At 51.6% G+C, this 14,479-nt stretch overlaps 2 protein-coding genes and 1 pseudogene across 2 annotated transcripts; all 3 read left to right on the top strand.

Annotated features, from left to right (window-relative positions):
- Positions 1-411: 411 nt before the first annotated feature.
- On the top strand, positions 412-3,969 carry LOC133905865 (cytochrome c-type biogenesis ccda-like chloroplastic protein 1). The gene is made up of 12 exons (XM_062347647.1): positions 412-695; positions 764-844; positions 941-996; positions 1,292-1,419; positions 1,540-1,625; positions 1,720-1,751; positions 1,974-2,135; positions 2,403-2,475; positions 2,596-2,696; positions 2,854-2,946; positions 3,126-3,172; positions 3,653-3,969. Exons 1-12 carry the CDS (start codon positions 575-577, stop codon positions 3,726-3,728), a joined length of 1,056 nt encoding a protein of 351 aa, XP_062203631.1. The 5' UTR covers positions 412-574; the 3' UTR covers positions 3,729-3,969.
- Positions 3,970-6,004: 2,035 nt separating this feature from the next.
- LOC133906816 (glutathione S-transferase T3-like) lies at positions 6,005-7,080 on the top strand (annotated as a pseudogene).
- A 4,704-nt stretch (positions 7,081-11,784) lies between these two features.
- On the top strand, positions 11,785-13,996 carry LOC133906817 (predicted GPI-anchored protein 58). Its single transcript, XM_062348832.1, has 3 exons — positions 11,785-11,918; positions 12,000-12,358; positions 13,965-13,996. Exons 1-3 carry the CDS (start codon positions 11,785-11,787, stop codon positions 13,994-13,996), a joined length of 525 nt encoding a protein of 174 aa, XP_062204816.1.
- The last annotated feature ends 483 nt before the right edge of the window (positions 13,997-14,479 follow it).

The raw sequence follows: 14,479 nt of genomic DNA on the forward strand, positions 1-14,479 counted from the left end.
CAATAAAAACCACACGAGTGGGAGCTAGGAGCCTAGGCAGTCACGGGCGACGGTATGGATGAGGATCCCTAAGGTTGCACACCATCGTTGACATGTGAGACTAGGTTCACGCGTCAACGACGAAGTCACCATAACATCGACGTCAAGAGATCCGGATCTCGGCGACATGTTGTTGAGGTGGGTGGGTGCGGGCGATGGCGTCGCACGGGCGGCGACACGTCGCCGAGGCCAAGAGGATGGCGCGGGAGTCGAGAAGGATGGTGTGAAGGTCAATGGTTTACTTGGTGAGGGTTAGGTTTTAGTCTGTGAGTGAATATCACTCTACCAAACACAATTTAGATCTTCAACTTCTTGCAAGGTAAAATTTATCTTCACGTTATCCCCACCCACTGAATATAAAAGCCGCGGTAACCTGACCCTCAACGTTGCAAGGTCCAGAGGAAACCGAGGTAAGACGTGCGCTGCCTCTGGGCTTCAGAGGTGCCGTGTTTGGGCCGGTCCATCGGCACTGTGCCTTGGAATATCTGCTCGTGCTTCGCATTCACCACTTGGCTCCTCCAATCTCCACGCCACCATGCTCTCCGTCGCCATGGCCGCGCGCCCCGTGACCGTGAGCAGCTCACCACGCCCACATCTCCCAGCCAAGGCTTCTGCTGCCGCTGCTGCCGCTGCTTCCGATCCCTCCTCCTCCCCTGGTACGTTTGTGCCCGCGCGCGGTTATTTGATTCCGCCTCTTCCTGAATTTTTTTCCCTTCCCATATAGCGGTTCATGGAGTCAAATTGGAGGCGGCGGCGAGGCCGTCGCTCCTTCTCCCGCGCTCCATGCTGCTGACATCTGTGGCTGGTAACTCCGAGCTTCCCTGTTCCCGGCGTGTTTACTTTGCTTGCAGTCTGCTCGTTGAAATGGCTGACTGACAAAAGTGCGATGTCTCGGTTGCAGTGGGCAGTCTGGTTTCCGCTGGTGCTGCGAATGCTGCCGAGCTATGGGATCCTCTAGTAAGCGAGAATTACTTGTGCCTTGAAATTTGTTCCTTTTTCACTGTTTAATGTTCACTGATTGCTTGTGTCGAGTTATGATTACAGCATGGCTAATATGTAAAGCAATATTATTGATTGCATAAGCTGTAGCATGTATCAACTATAGAAAACAGCAACCACTTACATTTTACACCTGTAATGTAGTCAATTTGTGCTTCTTATATCTATCCTGTTGCATCTGCTTGCCTAGCGTTCCATTGCAATGATTTATTGATTTTGCGTCAATCCCTGCAAACCACTTGTTTCTCATCAGCACGGACAATCAGGGATCCTCTTGGCTGACCTTGGCGTCGGAGATTGGTTTGGGGGTTTGTTGTATTCAGCCGGACAGCAGGCTAATGAGGCTGTTCAGGATCAGCTGTCTGCTCTCAGTTTCACTAGGTCTGGTTTTCTTTTTCACTTATGTTAACTTCTTGCAGACAATTCTACCTCCTCAGTTTTTCCTTTTCTCTGCTTACTGCCCATATCTCTTTCTGTCTGATCTTTACCTTTATTCTCCAGCTTGGCAGTCATTTTTGGCGCTGGACTTGTAACTAGTTTGTCTCCTTGTACACTCAGTGTTCTACCATTGACTCTGGGATATATAGGTAAGTATAGGGGTTATTTTTTAGACTTGTTGGATTCCCCAGAACTGGTCACCATTGATGACTCTGATGTAGTCCTTTCTTCGTAAACTTTCAGGTGCATTTGGCTCTGGGAAAGACCGAGCTGAGGTAATTTAAGATGAATGAAAAAATTGTGGTTCTGTATGCCATAAAAGAACTAGAAGAAATTGGCATTTATCTGTTAGGATATTAATAATTTCCAATACTTGTCTGCAAAAACCACATATATGAGTAATTAAGCCTAATATTGAAAGATTAATATCTCCAGCTGGATACTTCCCTTGATATAACTCTTTGACATGTATCGACTTGGCTTTTCCTATCTATTAGGTTGTCGGAAATTCAATTGCTTTTTCGTTAGGACTGGCAACAACCTTAGCTATTCTTGGTGTTGCTGCTTCTTTTGCTGGAAAGGCTTATGGTCAGGTCGGACAAGGACTACCAGTGGCCGCTTCCGGACTGGCCATCATCATGGGATTGAACCTTCTGGAGGTAAATCACAGGGCAAAATGGAAATGTCATAAACTGGACCATATTAAACACAATTTTCTCCTCCCATGTTTCCTTAAGCTATAGCATTTATGTGCTGAGTTATGCCTGTTTTTCTCAGTTTCTCGTTATAAATACTTGTATAAACTGATTGTAATGGTAGTTCATTCTGATGAAATTCATATTTCTGCTTTTGCTCCTTTAGTAGTACACATTAGCAAGTGGTTTTGCCCTAAACTGTTTATTTTCTGGTTATTCTGTATTTAACAGGTAGTTGAGTTGCAACTTCCATCATTTTTCAGCAATTTTGACCCTCGAGCTGCAGCAGCTAACCTCCCTTCAAGTGATGCATCCTGACATCATTGTTTATTTTCTATTAAAAATACTAATCTTTATATCATGATGTTTCTCTTTAGTCACAAATAATATCTTTCTTTTCTCACTTATTTTATATTATTGTCAGGTGTACAAGCATATCTTGCTGGTCTTACATTTGCATTGGCAGCATCACCTTGCAGCACACCTGTTCTTGCTACCCTATTGGGATATGTTGCCACTTCAAGAGTACGTATGAATGGATACATAGATGCCTCTGTAGGCAATAGTTTATTACTGTTGCCTAAAGTTCAACACCCTGAAAAACTGTGTTAGAGCCCTCGCTTATGTGTTTTTCGAAATGATGAGAATGTCCTGTCACCACAACTTGAAGCTTTTTTTTCAGGAGCCAATTATTGGAGGAAGCTTGTTGTTGACATACACAACCGGCTATGTTGCACCTCTTCTTATTGCAGCTTCTTTTGCTGGAGCATTGCAGGTATGTTGCCTTATTTTCTCGAGGACTTCATGGTCGGTGTTTGACCCCAGTTGGAAAATTCCAACAAGATTGGAACCTCGAATTGCTCTTAAGACTTAATTAACATCACCATACCAATAGGCCAAACTTTTTATTCTACTTTTATGCCCCTCATAATTAAGGTTAATCGCCTTCTGTAGAGTTTGCTGTCATTCAGAAGATATTCGGCATGGATAAACCCAATCAGGTATCTACTTCTTACTGAAATCTGAATGAATTCTGTAAAGTAACTGATTAATCTTGGACTTATTATCCATTGGTATCTTGGGCTTTGTTGTTAAAACTCTGAAATCAAAGACTTAAATGGAAAGCTTTCATTTACTTTCAGCTTATATACACTCAAATGTGCATCATATTATTTAGTTTATAAACATTTGTGAGCTCTGTCCTCCTACAACCACTATGTATCTACTCCATAAACTTGCTAACTAAATTCACTCTTGGACTTTAGAGATATACATTGGCTGCCAAAAAAACAGCACATCAAATGGCATATATTGACTTTTGTTTTGGTAGTACCACATGTGTGAATGTCTTTGCAGACTACTGAACTTACCTATTTGCCTAAAAAATGTCATCTGAAATTGAGATCATTATCAATTGCTCCTTCTAGTATTATCTTTCTTGTTCTAGAGATATGTTTTGCGCTAACATTTTCATGTGGCAGTGGCGCATTTCTACTTGGTGGAGGTGTTTATACCCTACTGGATAGGGTGTTTCCTGCAACATCAATGGTAATGTAGGCCATTGTTGGACAAGAATTGAAAGGCAATGGTCTGTTCAACATGTGATAAAAATATCTTGAGATGTAAAGTAGCTAAATGATCAAACCCTAACAAAGTATAGTCAGTTCTCTCTACATTGTATCGCCATGTAAAGCAATTCGGAACAACCAAAACATCTTGGCCTCCGTAGTCTGTACAGGCCTCAATAATTGGAGGCCTACCCTGCTAAAATTATTTATTTCTGGATAGATTGATATAATACATGGAAAGAGCAGAGAAATATGCCTATGCACCACAGAAGCTAGGGTCTGAACATATGATCTCAACTATCATTAGGCTATATGGTGCCCCCGAATTCAGTGGTTGATGATTTGATTTGTGCAATGCTCTCTCTTCATCATGTTTTCTGTAGGGTGCAATAGTACAGAATAATTCTGTTAGGAACAACAATTTCACATGATAAGGTAATCAAATGGTTATACAGAGCAAGTTTGATGGGTGTCAACTTGGTGCACATCGCCCCAAACTTTGAGTGAATTTTTTTGGGCTTATGGCATTGCAAATGGTGTCAAAGCATCTACAATCAACTCCTCAGGGGGCGGGGGGTTCTAGCATTTTTTTGCGTAGTTGGTGTGTTTCGGGGCTAGATTAGTTGTTTATTGGAATTTGTGACGATTAATACTGGCATAAAGAAAACTAGGTGAATTGGTGCGGCGTCCATATGTCGCGTCTGTTTTTTTTTTTCACAGAGTATGATAAAAGAAGACTAAGAGCATCTCCAAGAGATATCCTATTTGGTTCCCTATAATTAAATTTAGAGATTTTGCATTAAAAATCACCCTCCAACAGTTCCCCAAAACGAATCTCTAATTTTACAGACTCCCTAAACGCACCCCCGTCGTCTCCAAATCTACAGAACCATCGTCGTTCCCTATCCCTCCCCCGCTCCGCGTTCCCGCTCTCATTCCCGCGCGAACCCAGCACCTAAACGGTGACTCCCGCCCTGTCGCCGCGTGCCGTCGACACCTAAGACTGCGACGCCCCCCCCCCCCTCACGCCGCGTGCCGTCGACGCCCCCCCTCCCGCCGCGTGCCATCGACGCCCCCCCTCCCGCCGCGTGCCGTCGACGCCCCCCCTCCCGCCGCGTGCCGTCGACGCCCCCCCTCACACCGCGCGCCGTCGACGCCCCCCCTCCCGCCGCACGCCGTCGACGCCCCCCCCTCCCACCGCGCGCCGTAGACGCCCCCCCTCCCGTCGCGCGCCGTCGACGGCCCCCGACCGCGACGAACCCCGCCCTCCGGCGCGCGTCGTGGACGCACCAACCGCGACGACCCGGCCGCGCACCATCGACTGCCCGGACCGCGAGGACCCCTGCCCGGCCTGTGCCCCCTCCTCCTCCTTCCTGCCGCAAGGTCGACGACCTCCCAGGGTACGAAGTCCAATATTGATATTGCTTTTGCTCTGAAATTTGTACTGTCCACCTCATTTCCATATCTGTGCTGCTCTTTTTGGTGGTGCCGTTAGGAGATCATAAAATGTGGAGTACAATTTGTTGGGCATTTTCCAGTTAGATGGATGCTCCGTGATAGGAACCAATTCAATCGTAATAGGATTGCATTTCTTTGTTGTGTTTGCATTGTTATGTACTGGTGATTGGCACGGATGCAATTGTTGTGGCGAATCAGTGATTGCTGGGTGGAGTTCTTGCATTTGTGCATGCCAATTGGAACTAGTGGGTTGCATATGGATAGCTCGGCATCTTTTTTGTTTACCGGGTGGCAATTCTTGTCCAGGTGGATGTGCAAGAGGTGGGGAAAGGAGGGAAAATGAACGTGCGGCAGTCTAGAATTGATCTCTTGCGTTGTTGACAGTCTCCTCTCATCTGGGATTGCTACTTCTTTGGCTTTACATTGGTTTGTGTTGCAACAATAGTTGGAGATGACTAGTGGCATTGATGTCTTTTGGTGATAGCAAATTTATTGTTCCTGCGGACTTGAGGATTTGGACTCTTGTTTGTTGTGAAAAATGTACACCTTAAGCCAAACTTTATGGTGACAGAAATGTGGTATGCATTTTACGCGCGTGTCCAGATCTTTTTAACACTTTATTTTGTTTACGGCATTATCCTAAACTGCCAACATCTTTGGATTGTCAATATTATTTTATTGTTAGTCTCTCCTTGAATGGTTTATTGTGTCACTAATACCACAGTATAGTAGTCATTTCTGCCAGGAAAAATAGATTAGATGTGTCAAATCAATATCTCCACCTTTTTTTTGAATTTAATAGGGACTATGGACGGCAGTGGATATTATTGTACCTTGATGAATAAGGAGAGCGATGAACTGGTTTGGGATGGATTGAGTAGCCCACTGAGGAGCAAGTTACACCAGTTATGGAAGTTACACCCACCATTAGACCAAGCCAAAAAAACAAAGAATTTCAGTGAGAAGGAAGATGAAATTTTGGTTTCGGCATGGCTCAATATCAGTATGGATGCAGTCCAAGGCACCGATCAATCTCGTTCTACATACTGGAAGAGAATTTATGATTATTTCCACTCCAACAAGGACTTCACCTCAGATCGCTCCCAAAAGTCCCTCTTGCACCGTTGGTCTACTATTCAAGAAAATGTGAACAAGTTTGCCGGATGTCTAAGCCGAATTGAGGGTAGGAAGCAAAGCGGAGTGTCTTACCAAGACAAGGTTATTTACAAGTTTTTTATATAATTTTATTGTCTATACAACAATATGAATTGGTGCTAAACGTACTGACTTTTTTTTGTTGAATTATATAGCTAGTGCAAGCATGCACTTTGTTCAAGTCAGAAAATAAGACCAATAAGTCATTTCAATTCATGCATTGCTGGAACCTCTTAAGAACACAGCCAAAGTGGATTGATAGGCAGACACAAAAGCTGCCTCACAAAAAACAGAAGACAACTGACACTTCAACTCCGACTACGTCTACTCCTATTTGCCCTGATGAGAGTGAGGCTGCCACTCCTGAGTATTCAATAACGAAGAGACCAATAGGAAAGAAGAGGAAGAAAGAAAAATTACGTAAAGGTGGAGATCTTATGTACATAGAGGCATTAGATAATTTGTGGGCTAAGAAGAAAGAGGCCGATGCAGAGAAGGAGCTCAAGAAAGAAGACAGATACAAACAAGCATATGCACTGGAACAAGAGAGGGTTGCAATTGAAAAAGAAAATCTAGAGTTAAGGAGCAAAGAGTTTGCATTCAAGAAAATGTTGGAAGAAGAGAGAATTATGTCAATAGACATTAGTGGCATGTCTAGTCTGCAACAGCAATACTACTGGAGCTTGCAGGATGAGATAGTGACTTGACGAATGAACAGCTCGGGTTGATAGCTACTGCAACACAAAGAGGGGTGACTTGGAAGCTGATGGAGATGATTTCGGTCTTGTTTCTGCTGATGGTACTTGTGTGTTGATCCATGTTTCCCTGCGTCTTGAGGTGATAGCTGATGCAGCTACTTCTGTGCAATGTTATCTTGATACTGTTAAAGCAACTACTTGCGTGTGAATTTATTTTGAATGAATGGTTTTGATGTATGGATCAAATTATCGTGTTAGCGTAATATAAAACTTTCTTATCCTTATTGACAGATCATATGGATGTACTGATAGTTTGGATAAATGGTACATGTCCAGGTGCTAGATCATATGACAGATATTAAGACTGATTTTAGTATTTTTTTAATTCTTTTTGACAGATTATTAAGACTGATTATGATACTGGTTCATACTTTTAGCATTTGTTCTGTCCAAATGTATCACTGATTTGCACACCTGCATTTCCAGAGATGTTCACATAGGAAGGTGACTGACAGAACTCTTAGCACATGCAAAATTTTGAATGAATGGGTTACCACTACCGCAGTAATACAAAAACGGTAAAACTAAAGTTGGACAAATCTTGAAGCAGTATGAAGAACCAATCCCTGTGCTACGTATTTTCCCAAAAAATTATTGTTAATATTGGTCTCCATGACGATGCCACAGGTGCTCCACTAGGTCAGCTTGAAGCTGTGAATGAATTTCCTTATCCCTAATTTTTTTGTGAGTTTCAATGAACTCGTGAAGTTCAGACTTATTTTCGTGGGAAGGTTCCACCTTTTCTCCTACTTGATCATAATTGAAGTCTTCTGATCCTTCCTCTCGCTCATCTTCAACGATCATGTTATACATAATTACACAAGCTCTCATAATTTGTCCGAGTGTGTCTTGATCCCAAAATCGTGCTGGTCCTCGAACAATGGCAAAACGAGATTATAGCAACCCAAATGCTCGTTCCACGTCCTTCCTAACTGCTTCTTGAGCTTTTGCGAAATATTTCTTCTTATTCCCTAGTGGAGATGATATTGTCTTTACAAAAGTGGCCCATGTAGGATATATGCCATCTGCAAGGTAATATCCCATTGTATAATCGTGACCATTGATGGTATAATTCACTTTTGGAGCGTGACCTTCAGCTAGCTTCGCAAAGAGTGGGGAGCGTTGAAGAACATTGATATCATTGTGAGACCCTGGTAAACCAAAGAAAGCGTGCCAAATCCAGAGATCTTGTGAAGCAACGGCTTCTAGAATTATTGTAGGCTCGTGAATATGGCCGCTGTACATACCTTTCCATGCAGCCGGACAATTCTTCCACTTCCAATGCATACAATCAATGGATCCTAACATTCCCGGAAAACCTCTTGCCTCCCCAAGTGCAAGTAATCTAGTAGTATCATTCTCATTTGGTGATCTCAAATACTCATCTCCAAATACTTCAATAATAGATTTGACAAGCCTTTTCAGACTATCTATAGCAGTTGTCGGAGGAGGAACTCCTGTCGCAGGGATCCCGAGAGACCCCTTTTTTAAAGATTCGGCCGGGGGGATGATCCTGAACGAGCTCGTCGGGGAAATAAATGGAAACGGAAGGAAATGCAACGGCCGGTGGTGGGGGATGATCGACCTAGTGCAAAAAAGAAAGAGATAAATGCACCGGGGTTTAGACAGGTTCGGGCCACACGGGGGCGTAATACCCTACTCCTGTGTGAGTGCAATATCTTTCCTTGAAGGGAATTCTTCAAGGATGTGTCTGGTTACAATGGTGTATTATCTACAGAGAGCTTGAGGCTCCCGTGCTCTAGCTCTGCTCGAGCTTGCTTGTGATGTTCTTCGTCTCTTGTGATCTATTCTCTTGATCTCGTCTTGTCTGGCTTAGTTGTTTCTTGGCTTCGCTGCTTTCATGTGTTCTCCATCCTTTCCTTTTATACACACGCCGACCTTGGCTTACCCCAAATGGGAAAGAGGGGGCGCGAGTGCCAAGGCGCCATGGAGAAAGACGTCATCATTCCGTCTCGGCGAAGTGACAGGGGCGGTGGAAAAATGCGGCGCGCATCCGACCACCCGCCACTGTGGACGTCCTCCGGCGCTGTTGAGAGGGCCCACCGGGCGGCCACAGAGGCGCCCGATGCGCCCACCCTGTCTTGTTCTTCTGTCAGGGCAGGGTGGCAGGCGGAACGCTTTGATCCTGGCAACGTTATCCCGAGGTACCCCGGATGATACGAGACGGGACCCGTGTAATTAATGGACCCACGCCCCCCTGCCAAAGCATGGCAGGGACTGACACCATGGCATGGGCAGCTGAGAATGTCAGGATGTCAGGATGTCAGGCCGCGCGTGCCCATTAAATGCGGCATTGGACCTTTGACTGGCTGACACCCCGCCGACGGGTTCCTTCGGGTCGTCGGGGCGTCAGGCGATCTTGCGCGAACCTTCGGGGAACCGAGTGCTTGGGGGCTGCCACGTGCAGCCCCGAGCACTCTCTCCCGAGCACTCCTGTAGGACCCTTCGGGGAACCGAGTGCTCGGGGGCTGCCACGTGCAGCCCCGAGCACTTCTGTAGGACCTCTCGGGGAACCGAGTCCTCGGGGGCCGCCACGTGCAGCCCCGAGCACTCTCTCCCGAGCACTCCTTTAGACCCTTCGGGGAACCGAGTCCTCGGGGACTGCCACGTGCAGCCCCGAGCACTCTCTCCCGAGCACTTGGTTGTTCGGCCCATCGGGGGACCATGTTACTTGGGGGCGAGGGGGAACCCTTCCGAGCACTTTCTTCCCGGTACTTGGACTCTGTGGGTCATCGGGGAACTGGGGTGCTCGGGAACCAGAGGCTGTGGCCCCGAGAACCTTCTCCCGAAACTTTAGATTTTCCTCATCCTGCAGGGGGGGGGGACCTCGCGGGATGGCGACACGTGGCGGGCGGCCGGCCTGGTCTCGGGACTCAGGGACCCCTGGTTCCCGATACACCGACAGTAGCCCCCGGGCCCATTGGTAGGCGATGGCACGGAGACTGCGGATGGACCCTTCGTCGCGGCCGAGGCCGAGGCTGGCGTGGACGCCACATGGCAGGCTTTCAAGAGGTGGCCTTTCTAGACCCGGGCCTCGGGTACGACCCAGCGGGGAAATGAGTAGACGCGTGTCCACACAACTCCCGAAGGGTATGACGACCGTACGGGTGGCACGCGCGGCCGCCGCGCAGATCGAGGAAAATACGCCTGGCAGCTGCTGACGCCGCACGATCGGCGGGAGATTCGCCTGGCGGTTGCGTCGATCGAGGCGGCACTTCGCCGAGCGAACCGTTGGGCGGCAATATTTGAACTTTGAGATATAAAAGGGGGAGGGGATCGGTCCATCCCCCTCTTTACGCCTTCTTGCACTCCTGCTCTTGCCTTTTTCGTGCTCCGAAGCCCTTAGGAAATTTTCAGGCGATCGGAGCACTTTTTCTTCCCTTTCACCACCACCAAAGCACCTTCACTTTTGCCGAGATGCCGAGGGTTGGAGGAGGCCTTCGGGACAAGGCTCCGGACAGCATTCTGCCGGAGTCTCGTCTGAGGAACGAAGAGGCGGCGGCCAAGATCAGGAAGTTGCTGGTGCCCGAGGGGCAAGAGGGAGCTGTGGTGGTGACGCCGGCAAGCCTGACACCGGCGACGACTGTTCCTGGGCGGATCGTTCTCTTCACGTCTTTCGTGGTGGCGGGGTTGGTGCCGCCGTTCTCCACTTTCTTCCTTCAAGTGCTCGAGACCTACGGCATCCAACTGGTGCACCTGAGCCCCAACTCCGTCGTGGTGTTGGCGGTCTTCGCGCACCTCTACGAGATGTTCGTGGGGGTGGCGCCTTCGGCGACACTGCTTCGACACTTCTTCGTCCTTCGGCCGGTGGGGAAGAAGAGAGGGCACTCCACGGCGGATGTCGCGGGGTGCTGCAACCTTCGGCTACGGGACGGCCTGGGGGAGCACTACATCCCCCAGGTACTGCGCAGCAAGTGGGAGGAATGGCGACGGGACTGGTTCTTCGTCGATGTCGACCCCCACGAGCGCCTCGAACTACCAGAAGCGGCGGCGGAACCTCGGAGATCGACGTGGGAGGCGCCGCCGCCAGAAGACGCGAGGCTGGAGCCGGTGTTGGAGCGCATCCGGCTCCTGCGCGACTCCGGGCTGACTTCTGTCATGGTGGTGGTGGACTTCCTGCGCCGTCGTCTGGCGCCTCTGCGGGAGCTGGCCCGGCCGTGTTGGTTCTACACCGGATCGGAGGACATCACCCGGACCCAAATCGGCGCAAGCTGGGACCTCGGCCCGACGGAGTTGAGGGGCATGACGCGGGTGATCACTGGAGTAGAAGACATGGGCCGGGCGGAACTCCCGTGGCCGGAGATGGCGCTCTGCGCCAATCCCGATCGGGCGGCGATCATGGCGTGGCTACCGGAGTTCGACGCCCAGGGGCCCGTGGACCGGCCGAGGAGCCGGAGCCCCGAGGCCTCCGAGCTCCCTGGTTTGGACGAGCTGCTCGGCGAGGAGGCTACAAATAGCTCGGCGCGGGCTGGCGACGGGGCCGCTGCAGGCAGCAGCCGCCGCGCCAGGGAGGAGGGCGCCTCCGATACTGCCGTGGTGGTGGAGCCGGGGGATCGGGGAAAGCGTCCCCGAGTCTTCATCTCGGTGCCGGATTCTTCGCCGTCGCCGTCGGCAGCGGCGGCATTCCCGGTGCTGGAGCCGCAGCTTATGCGGATGGGGCCTGCGCCGGCGCCTGAGAGTCGCGCGGCAACCCCGCCGAGCCCCCAGCGGAAGAGACGGCGGGAGGACTCTGGGCCGGCGCCACCGGATCCAGACTTCAGGATCCCGGTAGCCAAATGGCAATACCGGTAAGTTTCTTTCTTTGCTCTTTCTTGGGCGCTTCTTGCCCGAACTGAGCCTTGATTTTGATCTTCACCTATCTCCCGCAGGCCGACCGCAGGCGTCATCGTGACTGAAGGGGCGCAGGCGCCGAGGCCAGAACCAAGCCCGTCGACCGTGTCGACGCAGGCGGACGCAGGGACGGCGGGGGCGCAAACAGTCGTGGCGGCCACTGGGAGAGCGGCGGAGGCGGCGGCCGAGAGGTGGACAGAGCAGCCGTCCGAGTCCTCGGTGCCGGCGGAACCTACCCCGGGCGTGCAGAGCCCGGGGCGGACGACGGTGGAGGCAGCAGCCTTGCCGGGGCCGGCGGACGCGGCGGCCGACGCGGGGATGCGACCGCCGTCCGAGTCTTCGGCACCGGCGGAACCTACCCCGGGCAGACAGAGCCCGGGGTGGATGGTGGTGTGGTGTCCCGTGGAGACCTCGGACCCCCCGGAGGCGATCTGCGGGGAGGCCGACGCCCCACCGGCGCCTGGCCAGCCCGCCGACCCCTTCCTGGCCGCGATCGAAGGCGTCCAGGTGGCGGTCGGGCAGCTGGGCGCGGCAGTGGGCGCAAAGGAGGAGCAGCTCGAAGCTGAGCGTGCCCGCCTGGCTTCGGAGAGGGCGCAGCTCACGAGCGCCCAGGAGGAGGCCCGCGCGGCGGCCGCGCGGGAACAGAAGCTCCTGGAGGATACCCACGCGGAGGCCGCGCGGGAACAAGAAATTTTGAAGGCCGCGAGGGCGGAAGCCGCGCGGGAGCGAGAAGACGCCGCCCGCCTGGCTGAGGCATCGAGGCAGCAGGCTGCCGAGGCCCTTGCCAGGATGGGGCAGGCGCAGGAGAAGGAGGCGGCGGTCGCAGTCCGCGAGAAGGCGGTGGAGGAGCTCCGGGCCGAGCTGACCCGCCGGGAGGGGGAGGCCGATCAGACGCGCGCCGACTTCCAGCGTTGGGAAGACAACCTCCGGAAGATTGAAGAAGACATCCGCCACTGGGAGGAGGACATCTCCCTTCGGGAGGTGGACAATGAGATCTCAGCGGCGGATCTTGGTGCCCGGGAGGATTCGGTGACCCAACAGGAGGACGTGCTGGCCCGGCGGGAGGGCGAGCTGAGTCGTCGAGAGGGCGAGGCTGCCGCGGCGGCCGCGGCCGCTGCTACCAGGGCGGAGGAGAACGCGAAGCACGAGGCGGAATTAACCGCCCGTGAGCGCGCCTTGTCCGAGCTGGTGGCGAAGTCGAAGCAGGCTGCCAGTTCCACAACCGTCGGTGGTTCTTCTGGCCCGGTCGGCGACCAAGGACTTGAGGCGCAGCTGCGGGCTGCCAAGGAGAAGCTCGAGACCGCGTTCGTCTCGCGGGTCAACCTGCAGCATATGTTGGAGGTTATACTCCGGCGGATGCGGCGGGCCGTGCAGAAGGGCGGCCTCGGACGGCTCGTTGAAGACCAGAAGAGCGACAGCCCCACACGACAAGTGTTAGGGCTTCAGCAGGTCTGCGAGCACCTCGAGGCCCTGCCCTGGGCTGTCCAAGAACTCGCCGCCCGGGAGGGACGCGGCTTGGCCCACGCGGTGGTCGAGCACATCCTGGCGTGTTACCGAAGTAGAGACCCGAACTTCCCGCTGGAGCCGGCGCGGGAAGGAGTGGTTGAAGCCAAGGGAGAGGCTGCCCGGGAAGCGGTTCGGAGTGCCGCTGCCGAAGTGGCAGCCGGCTTTAGGCGGGAAGTGCCGCCGCCGCCAGCCCCCGGGGACGACTCAGAAGACTCAGCTACCGCTTCCGCAGCCGACTAGACCTTTTGTAGTCGTTTTTCTTTCTTTTGTTGTTGTCTTGACGGATGTAAACATGGGAGTGATCCCTCAGAAACACTTGTATGTGCCTTGTGAATATAATGGCAGCTTTTCTTTGGCCTCGCAACTCCAGTGTTCTTGAATGCTTGATGTTCCTTCTGATGTTTTGACTTGAAGCCCCGGGGAGTACTCAGTCGGACTGTTCCCGACCTTCCCATCCTCGAGAACGAGGTCCCGATTGCTGTTGTTTGCGCATTCAGCCCTCGAGCTCTCGCGGGTCCGCATCGTCTGAGTTAAAAGACAAAGACACGAACTTCCTTGCTCGGGAGATAGATCGATTCAGCACGGAACACGCCGTGACCGGTGAACACTTTTTCACCTCGCGACCACTCAGTTAGTAGATGGGAGACGCGTGCGGGCGGAAATGTGACCAAGAGTCCCCATGGTCCGATGGTGCCCGGGCTTAAGACGGACCGGACCGAGCACTGACAGCCCGCCCTTGAGGCCTGAGCTCTGGACTACTCGAGCAGCTCGAGCGATAAGATTACCCAGGGCACCCAAGGACTCGGTAGTGCTCGGGGTCCTTAAAAGCGGACCGAACACCACGACCACCACGAAGGGCTTCGGTCAGACATTACCATACGCGCAGTACTCCTTTCTACGAACCGCTCTGTCGTTCCAGGAAAAAGTAGACACACGGTAGGGTTTTGTGCACGAGGGGATCATCTCGCCGAGCAGATTAAAATGCGAGAGCCCCCGAGGATGACTCGGGAAC

The sequence above is a fragment of the Phragmites australis genome, chromosome 23, assembly GCF_958298935.1.
Source record: "Phragmites australis chromosome 23, lpPhrAust1.1, whole genome shotgun sequence".
Classification (NCBI taxonomy): domain Eukaryota; kingdom Viridiplantae; phylum Streptophyta; class Magnoliopsida; order Poales; family Poaceae; genus Phragmites; species Phragmites australis.